Source organism: Sebastes umbrosus, chromosome 3 (genome assembly GCF_015220745.1).
Source record: "Sebastes umbrosus isolate fSebUmb1 chromosome 3, fSebUmb1.pri, whole genome shotgun sequence".
NCBI lineage: Eukaryota > Metazoa > Chordata > Actinopteri > Perciformes > Sebastidae > Sebastes > Sebastes umbrosus.
In genome coordinates, this window is record NC_051271.1 from 10,581,405 (window position 1) to 10,595,366 (window position 13,962).

At 39.7% G+C, this 13,962-nt stretch overlaps 1 protein-coding gene across 1 annotated transcript; it reads left to right on the plus strand.

The window, feature by feature from the left end:
- Positions 1 to 1,574: 1,574 nt before the first annotated feature.
- Positions 1,575 to 13,395, plus strand: smc2 (structural maintenance of chromosomes 2). The gene is made up of 25 exons (XM_037765515.1): positions 1,575 to 1,742; positions 2,955 to 3,104; positions 3,198 to 3,320; positions 4,210 to 4,248; positions 4,339 to 4,449; positions 4,577 to 4,621; positions 4,760 to 4,993; positions 5,183 to 5,332; positions 5,481 to 5,714; positions 5,863 to 6,022; positions 6,147 to 6,264; positions 6,904 to 7,042; positions 7,140 to 7,259; positions 7,399 to 7,603; positions 7,930 to 8,065; positions 8,670 to 8,794; positions 8,979 to 9,172; positions 9,285 to 9,428; positions 9,606 to 9,680; positions 10,562 to 10,681; positions 10,830 to 11,030; positions 11,140 to 11,256; positions 12,126 to 12,286; positions 12,415 to 12,562; positions 12,818 to 13,395. Exons 1-25 carry the CDS (start codon positions 1,575 to 1,577, stop codon positions 13,001 to 13,003), a joined length of 3,603 nt encoding a protein of 1,200 aa, XP_037621443.1. The 3' UTR covers positions 13,004 to 13,395.
- The last annotated feature ends 567 nt before the right edge of the window (positions 13,396 to 13,962 follow it).

Consider the following 13,962-nt stretch of genomic DNA (forward strand, 5'->3'; position numbering starts at 1 on the left):
TAATGCTAGGAGGACTTTTCTGTTGTTCTTAATGGTGAGTACGGCTTCATACTTCAAGTTTTTATTATTTAAAGGACCCATATTATGAAAAAGTGAGATTTTCACATTTTTTTCTTATAAAGCAGGCTACAGTCCTATATAAATACTGTGAAAGTATCGAAACACTCAATCCACAGGGAAATACACACAGTCCGTATTCAGAAACTCTGCATTTGAAACAAGCTGTCAGGATTTCTGCCCATTCGTGATGTCACAAATATACAATATTTAGACCCTTGACACAATTTTAAATTTAACATTCTAAATGTGTCCCAGTTTATTCCTGGTTGCAGTGTATGTGAATGTCATCTGCTGACAGGAAGTACACATGGACCCAAGCTGTTGCCTAGCAACGCAATTCTGTTGCAATTCCGCAAAATTCGCTAAAACGGAGCGTTTCAGACAGAGGGTGAATACAGGCATATTCAGGCTGACAGTGTGAGGAAAATAAAGTTGTTTTTTTTAACATTACAGCATGTAAAGGGTTCTAGTAGAAACACAATATACAAGTACGAACATGAAAATGAGCATAATATGGGACCTTTAACACGGTAGAATCATCATTAAAAATAATAATATAAGATAAGATGAGATATTCCTTTATTAGTCCCGCAGTGGGGAAATTTGCAGTGTACAGCAGCAAAGGGGATAGTGCAGAAACAAGAAGCATCAGCTAACACAGTAAAAAAGAGCGGAGTGGAAAATGATATTGCACAGTGAGAATGAATGAATGAATGAATGAATGAATTAAATTCCACCTGAAAGAATGAAAAATACTGTAGGTTACATGCTATTATCATTAAAAAAAACACTGTATAAGTCTTACCCATCACTGATGATAATTAGTTTGTATCCTTCTGTTTTAACAGTTTTTCTTCATCTCTTTGTATTTTTATATCTGGTATATTTTTTTGTAGTTTGCACTACTAACTTTTTTTACTGCCTTTTTACTAACATGTTTTGCACTATGGAACTGTGATGCTGGAAACTTGAATTTCCCTCGGGATCAATAAAGTTACTATCTATCTATCTATCTATCTATCTATCTATCTATCTATCTATCTATCTATCTGTCTGTCTACGTTTGACACGGGACACATTATTTTTTCTTCCACCTGTAGTTCAGCTTTCTAACCTACAGATGGCGCCAAAACATTTGCTACCAGATTGTTACAGGCGACAAGGACCATTTAGTAGCCTTAAAATGTGCCTGCCGAAAATAAACATTAAATATATATTAAACTATTTTTGTTACATATCATATTTAAATCCCCGAGTCATTTGTGTGTCTATATTGATACATTATAATTGATATATGTACAAATCGTGCTAAAATACATTTTAATTCCTTCATCCCGTCGCCGGCACAGATGAGGACGGACCTGCCGCCAAAATTCGAAGTTAGAAGAAGGAGTTGACGGTTGTAAACACGCCGGGCTGTAACCTAGTTAGTGTCTGAACTTTTACCGGTTTGGTATTAAAAACACCGTAAATCTTTCCTCCGGTAGTTTGCGGAGAGTTGGACAGCCTTAAAGATGTATATTAAGTCTATTATTTTAGAAGGATTCAAGTCCTACGCTCAGAGGACGGAGATCAACGGCTTTGATCCGCTGTTCAACGCCATCACAGGACTCAACGGCAGCGGCAAGTCCAACATCCTGGACTCCATCTGTTTCCTCCTGGGCATCTCCAACCTCAGCCATGTGAGTGTGTTTATCGGCTATAGCAGGGGTCAGCAGCCTTTACTGTCTAAAGAGACATTTAAGGAACAAAATATCTGTCTGGAGCCGCAAAACATTTGAGCATTGTGATGAAGGTAACACAGTTTATAGTCTAAGTATATAGTATATAAGTCTAATGCAGTGAGGACCAAAGAGACAATGTACTACAGAGTATTAGGGTCATATTGATGGAAAAAAATCTGAGATTTACAGAATAAAGTCATAATATTACGAGAAAAAAGTTTAAATATTATGACAATAAAGTCGTAACATTATGAGAAAAAAAAGTCGTAATATTATGAGAATAAAGTCATAACTTTACGAGAAAAAAGTCGTAATATTACGAGAAATTAGTCAAAATATTACGAGAATGAATTCATAACTTTACGAGAAAAAAGTCGTAATATTACGAGAAATTAGTCAAAATATTACGAGAATGAATTCATAACTTTACGGGAAAAAAGTCGTAATATTACGAGAAATTAGTCAAAATATTACGAGAATAAATTCATAACTTTACGGGAAAAAAGTCGTAATATTACGAGAAATTAGTCAAAATATTACGAGAATAAATTCATAACTTTACGGGAAAAAAAGTCGTAATATTACGAGAAATTAGTCAAAATATTACGAGAATAAATTCATAACTTTACGGGAAAAAAGTCGTAATATTACGAGAAATTAGTCAAAATATTACGAGAATAAATTCATAACTTTACGGGGGAAAAGTCGTAATATTACGAGAAATTAGTCAAAATATTACGAGAATAAATTCATAACTTTACGGGAAAAAAGTACTAATATTACGAAAATAAAGTCATAACTTTATTAGAAAAAAAAGTCGTAATATTATGAGAATAAAGTCATTATATTACGAGAATAAAGTCATAACTTTGAGAAAAAAAGTAAAGTAAATAAACTTGGGATGCTGTTCATATATTTAATTTGGGATGTAAATAAATCTGGGATAGTTTATATATTATATTATCATTCTATGATATATGAGTTATTAGAGGAGAAGGGAGAAAGGGGTAGGGAAATATAAGTTTTACTTCTACCTACTCCTTTTCGGACACTATTACTCTTTTGTGTCTGTTTTTATTTATTTTTATGTTGGAAATAAAGTCTTTAATTCATTCATTCATTCAAGCATCTTGAAACTTGTATCTGTTTGTGTAATTTTTCACTTGAAAGGTGCGAGCCTCCAACCTCCAGGACTTGGTTTACAAAAATGGACAGGGAGGCATCACCAAGGCCACTGTGTCTATTACCTTTGACAACTCCAACAAAAGCCAGAGTCCTCTGGGTTTTGAAACCCATGATGAGATCACCGTCACCAGACAGGTTGGTAAAGATAAAGAAGACTCTAATTGGTGTACAACTGGTTATTGTGTGCTATGCCTAATACTAAAACTGTGTTATACATTTTTCTTTAAGGTGGTGATTGGTGGCAGGAACAAGTACCTCATCAATGGAGTCAATGCCAACAACACCAGGGTGCAGGACTTGTTCTGCTCTATTGGCCTCAACGTCAACAACCCGCATTTTCTCATCATGCAGGTCAGTCTTGTGTTTGCAGCAGTGGTTGCCAGATCTTGCGAGATAAACAAGCAACCAGGTCCACAGAAACAAGCCCAAAAGAAGCACCTCTCCCCCTCAAAAAAACACCAAACCGATCTTCTTCTTCTTCTCTTCTTCTTCTTCTTCTTTTTCTTCTTCTTCTTCTTCTTCTCGTTCTTCTTCTTCTTGTCCTTCTTCTTCTTCTCGTCCTCCTTCTACTTCTTCTTCTTCTTCTTCTTTTTCCTCTTCTTCTTCTTGTTCTTCTTCTTCTTGTCCTCCTTCTTCTTCTTCTTCTCGTTCTTCTTCTTCTTCTTCTTCTCGTTCTTCTTCTTGTTCTTCTCGTTCTTCTTCTTCTTCTCGTTCTTCTTCTTCTTCTTCATATACTGTATATGTATGCATTCATTCTTGATTGCATTCATTAGATTGCATTGATGTGTCCATTTTTAGCTTGAAACTTTACATTTCTTTTGTTATAAACTTAAAGTTGAACATTTCATGTCATTTTTGCATCAAATTTTAACTTGTAACTTTACATTTTTCTTGATATAAACTTATAGTTGAACATTTTGTGTCATTTTTGCATCCGTTTTTAGCTTGTAATTTTACAAAATTAGATCTAGATTTAGATCGGGGGGGTGTACGGATGCAACAGGACAAACTAGACGGGTATAGAGAAGAGAGACAAGAGCAAGCCCAAATAAGCAACTACACTTTTAGAAACAAGCCCAAAAAAACGCAACCCTACCCTATAACACAACCATACCAATATTTGTAAGCTACTTTTCAAGAAAATAAGTCACTTATAAAAAGCAGACTTGGCAACTCTAGTGGTTGCGTTTGTGACCCTCTCTGCAGTATTTTATATCATGTGATGTTTCCAATATTTTAGGGGAGGATCACCAAAGTGCTAAACATGAAGCCACCAGAGGTAAAGCATACACAATCCCACCATCAATACTATTTCATACAGTTGTCCTGCCTTTTTCAAGTCTTCCAATGACCACCTCTTTTCTTTCAGATCCTCGCCATGATTGAAGAGGCAGCGGGAACCAGGATGTATGAATGTAAAAAGATTAGCGCTCAGAAAACCATCGAGAAGAAGGAGGCCAAGCTGAAGGAGATTCAGACTGTATGTTAAACATCCAAACTTCTTTTTGACTAATTTATCTGAGAATGGTCATTCTCCAGTGGGCAGCTGCCACACATACAATTGCAACTAATGTTGAAATATTCAACTGATTCTCTTTGTTTACTAGATTTTGGATGAGGAAATTACTCCAACCATGCAAAAACTTCAAGAGGTAGGTACACTGCAAAATCAAAACTTGTGATTTCCTGCTGTGACTGACATATAATGGCAAGAATTATACATTTTCCGGGTTAAATTTCATGTTTTAGTCATTATTTCCCTTTTTTTCTGAACCTTCCTCCCTCTGCAGGAACGATCATCGTACTTGGAGTACCAGAAGCTGATGCGTGAGATCCAGCACTTGTCCCGGCTGTACGTGGCCTGGCTGTTTGTGTGTGCAGAGGAAACCAAGCTGAAGTCAGCAGATAATCTGAAGGGGATGCAGGATAACATCACCAAGATGCAAGCGAGCATGGCTGAGAATGAGAGCAAAGTCCAGGAGCTGTCGGCCCAGATCCAGGAGCTGCAGAAGAAAAAAGACCAGGTACACTGGAAGACTTTATTCTCCTCATTCTTCGGAAAGAAGAATTGAACATTTGAATTTTTGCTCCTGGATAAAATAATCTGTAGCCTATCAAAATCAATGTTTTGTATGTTTTTATGAAGCCACAACAAGGAAAAGGAATCTTGAGTCATGTTGCTTTGTCTTTAATGTTTATCTGCTCATCTGTAGGAGGTGAGTGGAGTATTAAAATCCCTGGAAGAGACTCTAGCTGACGTGCAACGTGTGGACGCCAAAGCTCAGAGTGCACTTGACCTGAAAAAACAGAACGTCAAAGATGAAACCAAGAAGAGGAAGGAGCTTGTCAAGAGTATGGAGGAGGTAACGGGACAATACATTTAGCTAATATGTGCCTATATAACTTGTTTACTTTCTTGTCAAAACAAAAACTTCTATCAAATGAAATTCACATACAATGAGGGCTATCTGCACAACTTCCTGATCGGCTGTTGTTTTCCTTCATCCTTAGGACAAGACAATGCTTGTGGTCAAAGAAAAGGAGGTTTCTAAGCTGACGGAGCAGCTTCAGGCTCTACAGGAGGAGGGACAGAAAGACAGCACAGCCCTCGAGGCAGCTGAGCAGCACTTCAGGGCCGTGTCAGCGGGCCTTTCTACCAATGAGGACGGAGAGGAGGCAACGCTGGCTGGGCAGATGATGACCTGCAAGAATGACATGAGCAAGGCAGATACTGAGGCCAAGCAGGTGAGGAAAGAATTAATATGAACATGAATATACATCGGGCAGGCCTGCTGATTCTAAAATTCTTCTATATTGAGAAAATACTCAATTTCTTTCCTGTCGATTTCAAAGATGGTTCATCTGTCTTGTCTCTGTCTTCTTTTGTGTCCAGGCCCAGATGACCCTGAAGCACGCCCAGGCTGAGCTGAAGACCAAACAGGCAGAGGTGAAAAAGATGGACGGTGGCTACAAGAAGGACCAGGACAGCCTGCAGGCTGTCAAAAGCAGCAGGGAGAAACTACAGGCCGAGCTGACCAAACTCAACTATGAAGGTGTGTGTGAGCAGAGCACTGTATGCAGACAGCCTCTAATACACGAGCCAGCTGCCATTCCTTATGTAATATACATTCTGTAACAACTTTTACTGTGTCTGTACGTCTGTCTGTCTGTATGCAGATGGGAAGGAGGAGAATCTGCTGGAGAAAAGGAGGCAGCTGTCCAGAGAGGCCGCTAAACTTAAAGAGACCTACGAGCAGCTCGTGTCTCGCTTCCCCAACTTGCGCTTCGATTACAAGTAAGCTCATCTATTTAACTATACAGTATGTTTTGAGTAAATGTTCCCACTTTTGTTTGTTTGCCCCTAATGTTAGGGCAAAATAATCGTTTCTTAATTAGATTAATGAATCTATTCTGAATTTAAAGGCCGTGCACACCCTCACAGGTGTTTTCAATTATTCCAGCTATTCATAATTAATTCCCAGACTCCATGCTGGGAATTTACCAAATGTTTTGGATAACTAGATGGGAATTAGCACTGACCTACTGATACTGACAAACTCAACTATTGTGATGTTTTAAAACAAATATATCAATATATTTATTACACGTCTTTGCTGAATACTTGATTCTGATTGGTCAATCACAACAGTCTATGGTCTGTTATTTCTTTATAGCAGACCGTTGCTATGTATAACAGACCATTAGTATGGATGCAGTTCTGATCTCGGGCTCTGGCGGACCATTTTTGTGGCCAATTATTGATTTCTAAAGTAAGTAGCCGTGTTATAAGCGGGATAATGTACAGCGAGCCGGTCATTCGCAATGGACCTGCCAATAATAATCATCGTCTCTTCATGTTACCTTGGGCCCTGAGAAGAGTTCCACCATTCAACATTTGTAAAGTAATTATAATGTGTTTTCTGCTGTCTTATAGGGACCCAGAGCGAGGATGGGACCGCAGCAAAGTAAAGGGGCTGCTAGCTAACCTGATCACAGTCCGTGACGTCTCCTACGCAACAGGACTGGAGGTTGTTGCAGGCGGACGGCTCTATAACATCGTAGTTGACACAGAGGTAGGTGTGTTACTTATGCATGTTCAGGTGTTTATGTTATTTCATTTGCAGAGAGGGGTACAGTGTAACCGGAGTTGTGATTTTTGTCTTTTGCCAGGTGACAGGTAAAAAGCTGTTGGAGAAGGGAGAGCTGCAGCGGAGGTACACCATCATCCCCCTGAACAAGATCTCTGCCAAGACACTCAATGACAGAGTGGTGAACGCCGCCAAGAGCCTGGTGAGAGATCTAAATACTGCTCGGTTTGGAAATTAAAATCGTCGTTCTGTCTGATCTAGAAATGTGACACAGTCTGTTTGATGACTCGCCTTCTCTTACTCACCCTGTCCTGACTCATCCGTTCTCCGTCTTCTGTCAGGTTGGAGAGGACAACGTCCACACAGCTCTGTCCCTGGTGGGCTATGAATCTGACCTGCGTAAGGCCATGGAGTACGTCTTTGGCTCCACACTGGTGTGTGACAACCTGGACAACGCCAAGAAAGTAGCTTTTGATAAGCAGGTGATGACCAAGACCGTCACTCTTGGAGGGGACATCTTCGACCCACAGGGAACTCTGAGCGGAGGTGAGAACAAGGATTCATGTACTAAATTATGTGTATGTACAACCTTACATACATGCAGTATGTAATGTTGCTTTGAAACATACCACAACTTGTTATCCTGTACATCCAAATGTTTGATTTATTACTTAAAATCGTGTTTGCTTCATCTGTGTTTTCTAAAGCTTCTGAACGTTATACCTAGAATAACAGTTTTAACTTTCATGACTTGTGCAATTAGATATTTTTTAATTTTTTTTTCACACACAAGTATTTAAAAACTCCTGCTAATCATTCAGTGAAACAGACTTTCTAATGGACTTTCTTTTTTCCTGCTTTTTCTCTTCTAGGTGCTCGCTCCCAGTCAGCATCCGTTCTGACCAGCCTGCAGGAACTGAAGGAGGTTCGGGACAACTTGAATGACAAGGAGGCCCAGCTTCAGGATATTGAACGACAACTAGCCGGACTTAAGGGAACCGCTGAGAAGTATGCAGGCACAAACAGACAAAATACACACGTGTATTGAAATTATACTGTTTCGAGCCAGTAAAAAATGAATCGGCCCGGCTGAGATTTATCTGTATAGGTGCATATGTCGGCCGATAAGTAATAAGAAATTACAGTATAATGTCACTTTTTAAATTATTTGTCCACCAGAGAGAACTGACAAGTTGATTTTTATACTGCAAAATGTCCTCCTCAGTGCGTATCTTTGTCAAAATTCTTTAAAAAATAAAAACGAATCTAAGGGATCCATATCAAGATTGTTTGTTTATGTTAAAAAAATATTAAAATCAGCCGATACATTGTTATCACATTTTTAAAAAATACTGATATTAGTATTGGCCTTAACAATCCTGTATCAGTCGGGCTATAATTTTGATGCACATTTACAGTACGATATTTTTAAATCGTTTTGCTTGAGATACACAAATTTGAATTCACAAAATAAATCCTACCATCACCAGCGTCATCAGCAACTCAGTGCCCGAAAATGTGCTTGCACATCTTCCTGGATTCCATTATCTCATATTTTTCCCACCTACCCACGCCATTTTCTTCCTCACTTCACCACATTTTCTCCCTCCAGGTACCGTCAGCTGAAGCAGCAGGAGGAGCTGAAAGTTGAGGAGGAGCAGATTCTGCAGGCCAAGCTGCAGCAGAGCTCCTTCCACCAGCAGCAAGAAGAGCTGGAGAGGCTGCGCAAGGCCATCGGTCAGACACAATTTAAAATAATTGAATTAAACAAGGCTGTTTGTGCATACTGTATACACAAATTGCTATCAGATCTCTACATATGTACAGATCTGATAGAAAATTGAAACTAAAACAACACATTTGTCCTGATTTAATCTTTCGTTTGCTAACTTAACTGTGTGTGGTGTGTTTGCTCAACCAGAGGAGAGCGAGGAGACTTTGCGTGTCACCAAGGATGTGCAGAAGCGGGCTGAAGAAAAGTACAAGGTGCTGGAGAATAAGATGAAGAACGCTGACGCGGAGAGAGAGAAGGAGCTGAAAGCCGCCCAGCAGAACCTCAACGCAGCCAAGGCCAAAGCCGATACCTTCAATAAGAAGCTGAAGCAGATGCAGCAGGTACACCGACCAGACACACACACGCAATCACACACAGTCAGTCACCCTCTCAATCCGCTGTTGCTTCTGGTGAATCGATCAAATGAGTTTCTTTTCTTGCTCATGTGTGCAGGACTCGGACGCAGTGGCTCTGGAGCTGGAGGAGCTGCGGAGGGAGCAGGCGGGTTATGAGCAGCAGATTCAGGCTGTAGATGAAGCTACAAAGGCCATCCAGGAGCAGATAGACAGCATGGCCTGCACCGTATCACAGAACAAGGTATCTGCATCATTTTCAAGCTGTGTGTATATAGAACTGTGTCATGGCCACACTTAAGATTTGTACTTTTGAGGACAATTTGAAATCCCCAAGAGCTCACATTTCAGGTGCACAGGTTTACTCTACTGTTCTTATTTTTCTTGCCTCTTATCTCATTCTCTCTCTCTTGCTGTGCAGGAGGCAGTGCGTAAAGCCCAGGAGGAGCTGGCCAAACAGAAGGAAGTGATCATGGCTCAGGACAAAGAGCTCAAGGTGAGTACATTTTTTTTCCTTTAATGTTGTCATCGACCGAAGAAAAGTCGACTAACTCATGATATGGTCAACTAATCAATCGACAGATCAGTAAAACTGAGTGTCTCCACAAAGAATCACACAAAAGCACCACTTTAAATCTTGTGTTTACCAGAGATGTGCACAAAAGTTTCTTATGCTTGATTTATACTCCTGCAGCAGATTGCACATAGTTATGTCATTTCTTTCTGATTTGGACCCGCAGGTTTCAAATCCTTTGTCAGGAGGTCTTTGATTTATTTGATGGGCATGATTTGATTCAATAGTTCCATATGAGTTTGGCTCAACACAACTCCATGGCTGGAAAAAAAATCATGGAAGAGTTGGATGATGAGAACGAGCGTTTCTTAGAATTAATAAGGCGGTTGTTGTTGTAACAGATGTGAGGTACTTGTCTGGAAATCCCACCTCACGGCTCTGATGTCCATTCAAACTTTAGTGGTATCTGCGGTGCCTGGCGCATAATTACACTTTTCTGCGGCTCTCTGCAAGCCTATAAACCATCTCTCCGACGCAAGCTTTTCCAAAGGAGTATAAATTAGGCATTAGAAATAAGTCATTGAGCATGAAAAAAGCATTAAAATCTTGGACGACTTAAACCAAAACGACCAATTAGTTGAGTAAGAGAGGCAGCCCTACTTTGGTTTTTAACCCCAGTTTGAAAAGCTTAGAGTTATACCTTGGAACCTCGTTTTATTACTCTGTACTTGCAACAGTTTCGCCTACTACTTAGATCTGTCTATTTCACTTTCTTAATTGTCTATTGCTGAATAATTTTACTGCTTGGAAGTTTAATATGTGACTATTTGTTTGATCATTTTTATCCACTTTCAATGTCACAGGGTAAGAGCTCAGAGGCCAATAAAATAAGGGAACAGAACAACGAAGTCCAGCTGAAGATCAAGGAACTGGAACACAACATCAGTAAGCACCGCAAAGACAGCCAGGAAGCTGCTGACAAGGTACACACACACACACACACACACACACACTGATACACATAGTCCTCTACCATAGTATCTATCTGAAAGTTTCATCTTATGTAGTATGATCAGGGTCCTCTAAACATTTCTCCATCTCTCTCTCCCTCATCATACGTTCTTCCTCCAGGTGTCTCGGATGCTGGAGGAACACGACTGGATCCGGTCGGAGCGTCAGTTCTTCGGCCAGCCCAACACCTCTTATGACTTTAAGACCAACAACCCCCGAGAGGCCGGTCAGCGGCTGAAGAAGCTGGAGGAGACAACCACCAAGCTGGAGAGAAACATCAACAAGAGGGCCATGAACATGCTGAACGAGGCCGAGGAGAGGGTGAGGACAAGGACACAAAAAGATTTGGGGAGATTGTTGTGTCAAAAACTACAATTGCAGCTTTGAATGACTTATATCTTATCCAACACAATTGTGTTCCCTCTTTCAGTACAATGACCTGATGAAGAAGAAGAGGATCGTGGAGAACGACAAAGCCAAAATCTTGCAGACCATCGAGGAGCTGGACCAGAAGAAGAATGAGGCTCTGAACGTGGCGTGGCAGAAGGTCTGCTCTCTTTCAGCAAATCATTTTTTCCCCTACATTTTACAATTGTCGCTCCCTTTCCTTTAACATTGGGCCATGTATACTGAGCAGGGTTATTATAGTAAACGAAAACTGAAACTAAAACAAAAATAAGCTGTCAAAAATATTTTTAGGAAACTGAAACTAAATTAAAACTAAATCCTTTAGGAAACAATATTTCCTGGGTAAAAAACTAATAAAAATAAAATAAAAATGAGCATAAATTCAATCCAGTTTTAGTTTTTTTTAGCTATAATAAATGACTACCGTTTCGTCAGCTCTTGTGACATTGAACCACAGAAATTGAACAGACTTGTCCTTCCAGGAGATGATGCTGTGATGCAATTGCTGCATATCGTACACTAAAGTAGTGTGAAGATTAAACATTATGATCATTCCTACACAGTTCTCCAACCATGTATTTGTATGTATATGTAGCTACATACTTCTGAGACATTTAAGTTGACCCTAACAAAAACTAAAATTACTGTAAAACTAAAACTAAGTATATAAAAACTAAAACTAAACCCTTCTGAAAAGCTAAAAACTAAACTAAAACTAGCAAACACACTCTGAAAACGAACTAAAACTAAAGTGAAATCAAAGTCAAAACTAAAGCAAAAAAAAAAAACTAATCGGAAATTCAAAACTATTATAACCTTGATACCAAGAGGCAATTAACACGGCGTTGCCAGTTTATTAGGTACACCTAGTTAATACAACTGAATTAGACTGCATTAATGTTTTAATTGTGGTGTGAATCAATTTGAAGGTAACAATCTCACTGTAAAATCATTCGTCCTAATGTCTGTTACTTTTCCTTCTGTTGTAATATTTCCCTTCCTCTGCAGGTAAACAAGGACTTTGGCTCTATTTTCTCCACTCTGCTGCCGGGGGCCACTGCTAAGCTGGCTCCTCCCCAGGGCGGCGGTGTCCTGGAAGGTCTTGAGTTCAAGGTGGCCTTGGGCAACACCTGGAAGGAGAACCTCACTGAGCTCAGCGGTGGGCAAAGGTCAGCACTTTTATGATCACTGAGTGTCAATTATTTTGTTTATTTTAGTAGTATAACTATGAATATTAGATGATAATGAAGTCAGTCACTTTCATTGAGCACCCTCTTTGTGTCTCTTGTGTTTTCAGATCACTGGTGGCCTTGTCTCTCATCCTGGCCATGCTGCTGTTCAAACCTGCTCCCATCTACATCTTAGACGAGGTGGATGCTGCCCTGGATCTCTCGCACACACAGAACATTGGACAGATGCTGCGCACACATTTTAGACACTCCCAGGTACGTTGAAACACGCAAGCACATGCTCTTCTAATAACCTTACTAAGCCTTAAATGGTTGTGCAGAAGACTTTCAGCCATTAAATAGGGGATAGAGGGAGAAAAATTGAAGTATATAAAAAAAAAATTTTACGATGAGTCTATGTGGAGGTAGAAGGAAGTTACACGTGTGACTATGTCCGGTTTTCAAAATAATAAGGTGTTAACAAAGGGTATACAAAATGCATATCTTACTTTTTAAATTCTCTCCCTGCAGTTTGTGGTGGTGTCCCTAAAGGACGGCATGTTCACCAACGCCAACGTCCTGTTCAAGACCAAGTTTGTCGACGGCATGTCCACAGTTTCACGGACTGCGCTCAGCCAGAGCGACGTCAACCTTCCCCAGAAAGGCCAAGAGAAGGCTCGCCAAAAAGACAAGAGGCACAAACTGCTCATCAGCTAATCATTGTACTTAAATAGCTTAACAGTCGTATTCTAAATTTGCTCTGGTATTTCTTCTTTAGAAACCACATCATCTGTTTATAACTTCTGGCAATCAATTATGTGTATACCATTTCCTCTCTTGGTAGTCATTGCTCTGTCCTAAACTTAAAAGTTGTGTTTATATGACTGTTTTTATGGCACCTGTCCTCTTTGTTCAGCTGTTTAAGTATGGAATTTCTTCACATCTTTGTGTATTTTAAAACCTTTTTAACTGTACATTTCCTTTCTCTAAACTGTCCGTGGTTATCCTGTCTCTTTTCTGGTGTTCATGCTCTTCTGCCACACATTATCAGTTTTATATGCAGCTAACATGTCCATATATTTTAGTAAATAAAGCAGGTCAAATATAAATATTGGATTCTTCCTTTTTTGACTAAAAGTCAACGTGTTGAATTTGAAGATGTACAATGTTGGTGTCCCCTAGTGGTAGTATGAAAGACAGGAGAGCGATGCTCACGGTGTAACTGGCTATAACACACATGCAGTGTTGGATACTGAGTAGTCAGATGTTTTAGCAATATTCACGTTAGAAAAATCTTGACATGATTGTTAGATTTCTGATTTATATTTTTGAGGTTGAGCACCCATATTCCTCTTGTTGGAACATAATAAATAACTTAAGGTGTATTGTTTGCTTTGGTTCATGTCACAAGTATCAGTAATTACCAGCTGGGTCTCATAGTCATTACAAGTCACATGACATTTGATTGGCTGTTAAATCCACCACCACTGGAAGGTCAAATTAGATTAATTAGATGCAGCTGTGACGGCCCCTCTGATTGGTTCCTATCTGGAGGGCTGCAGACCTGATTGAGTGTAATCAGCAGCATTGGACACACCTGCTGGGCCGGTGTGATTTATGCATAAATGCCTGAGCAGCAGCTGCAGCAGATCTCCTCTCACCCAATACCTCTCTCT

What these genes read in the sequence shown, in the direction of transcription:
- smc2 (XM_037765515.1), top strand. Translation starts at nt 1,575, where the DNA reads ATGTATATTAAGTCTATTATTTTAGAAGGATTCAAGTCCTACGCTCAG. An exon ending in TGAACGAGGCCGAGGAGAGG is followed by an intron (nt 11,031 to 11,139) that starts GTGAGGACAAGG and finishes TCCCTCTTTCAG; the next exon opens with TACAATGACCTGATGAAGAA. An exon ending in GAGCTCAGCGGTGGGCAAAG is followed by an intron (nt 12,287 to 12,414) that starts GTCAGCACTTTT and finishes TTGTGTTTTCAG; the next exon opens with ATCACTGGTGGCCTTGTCTC.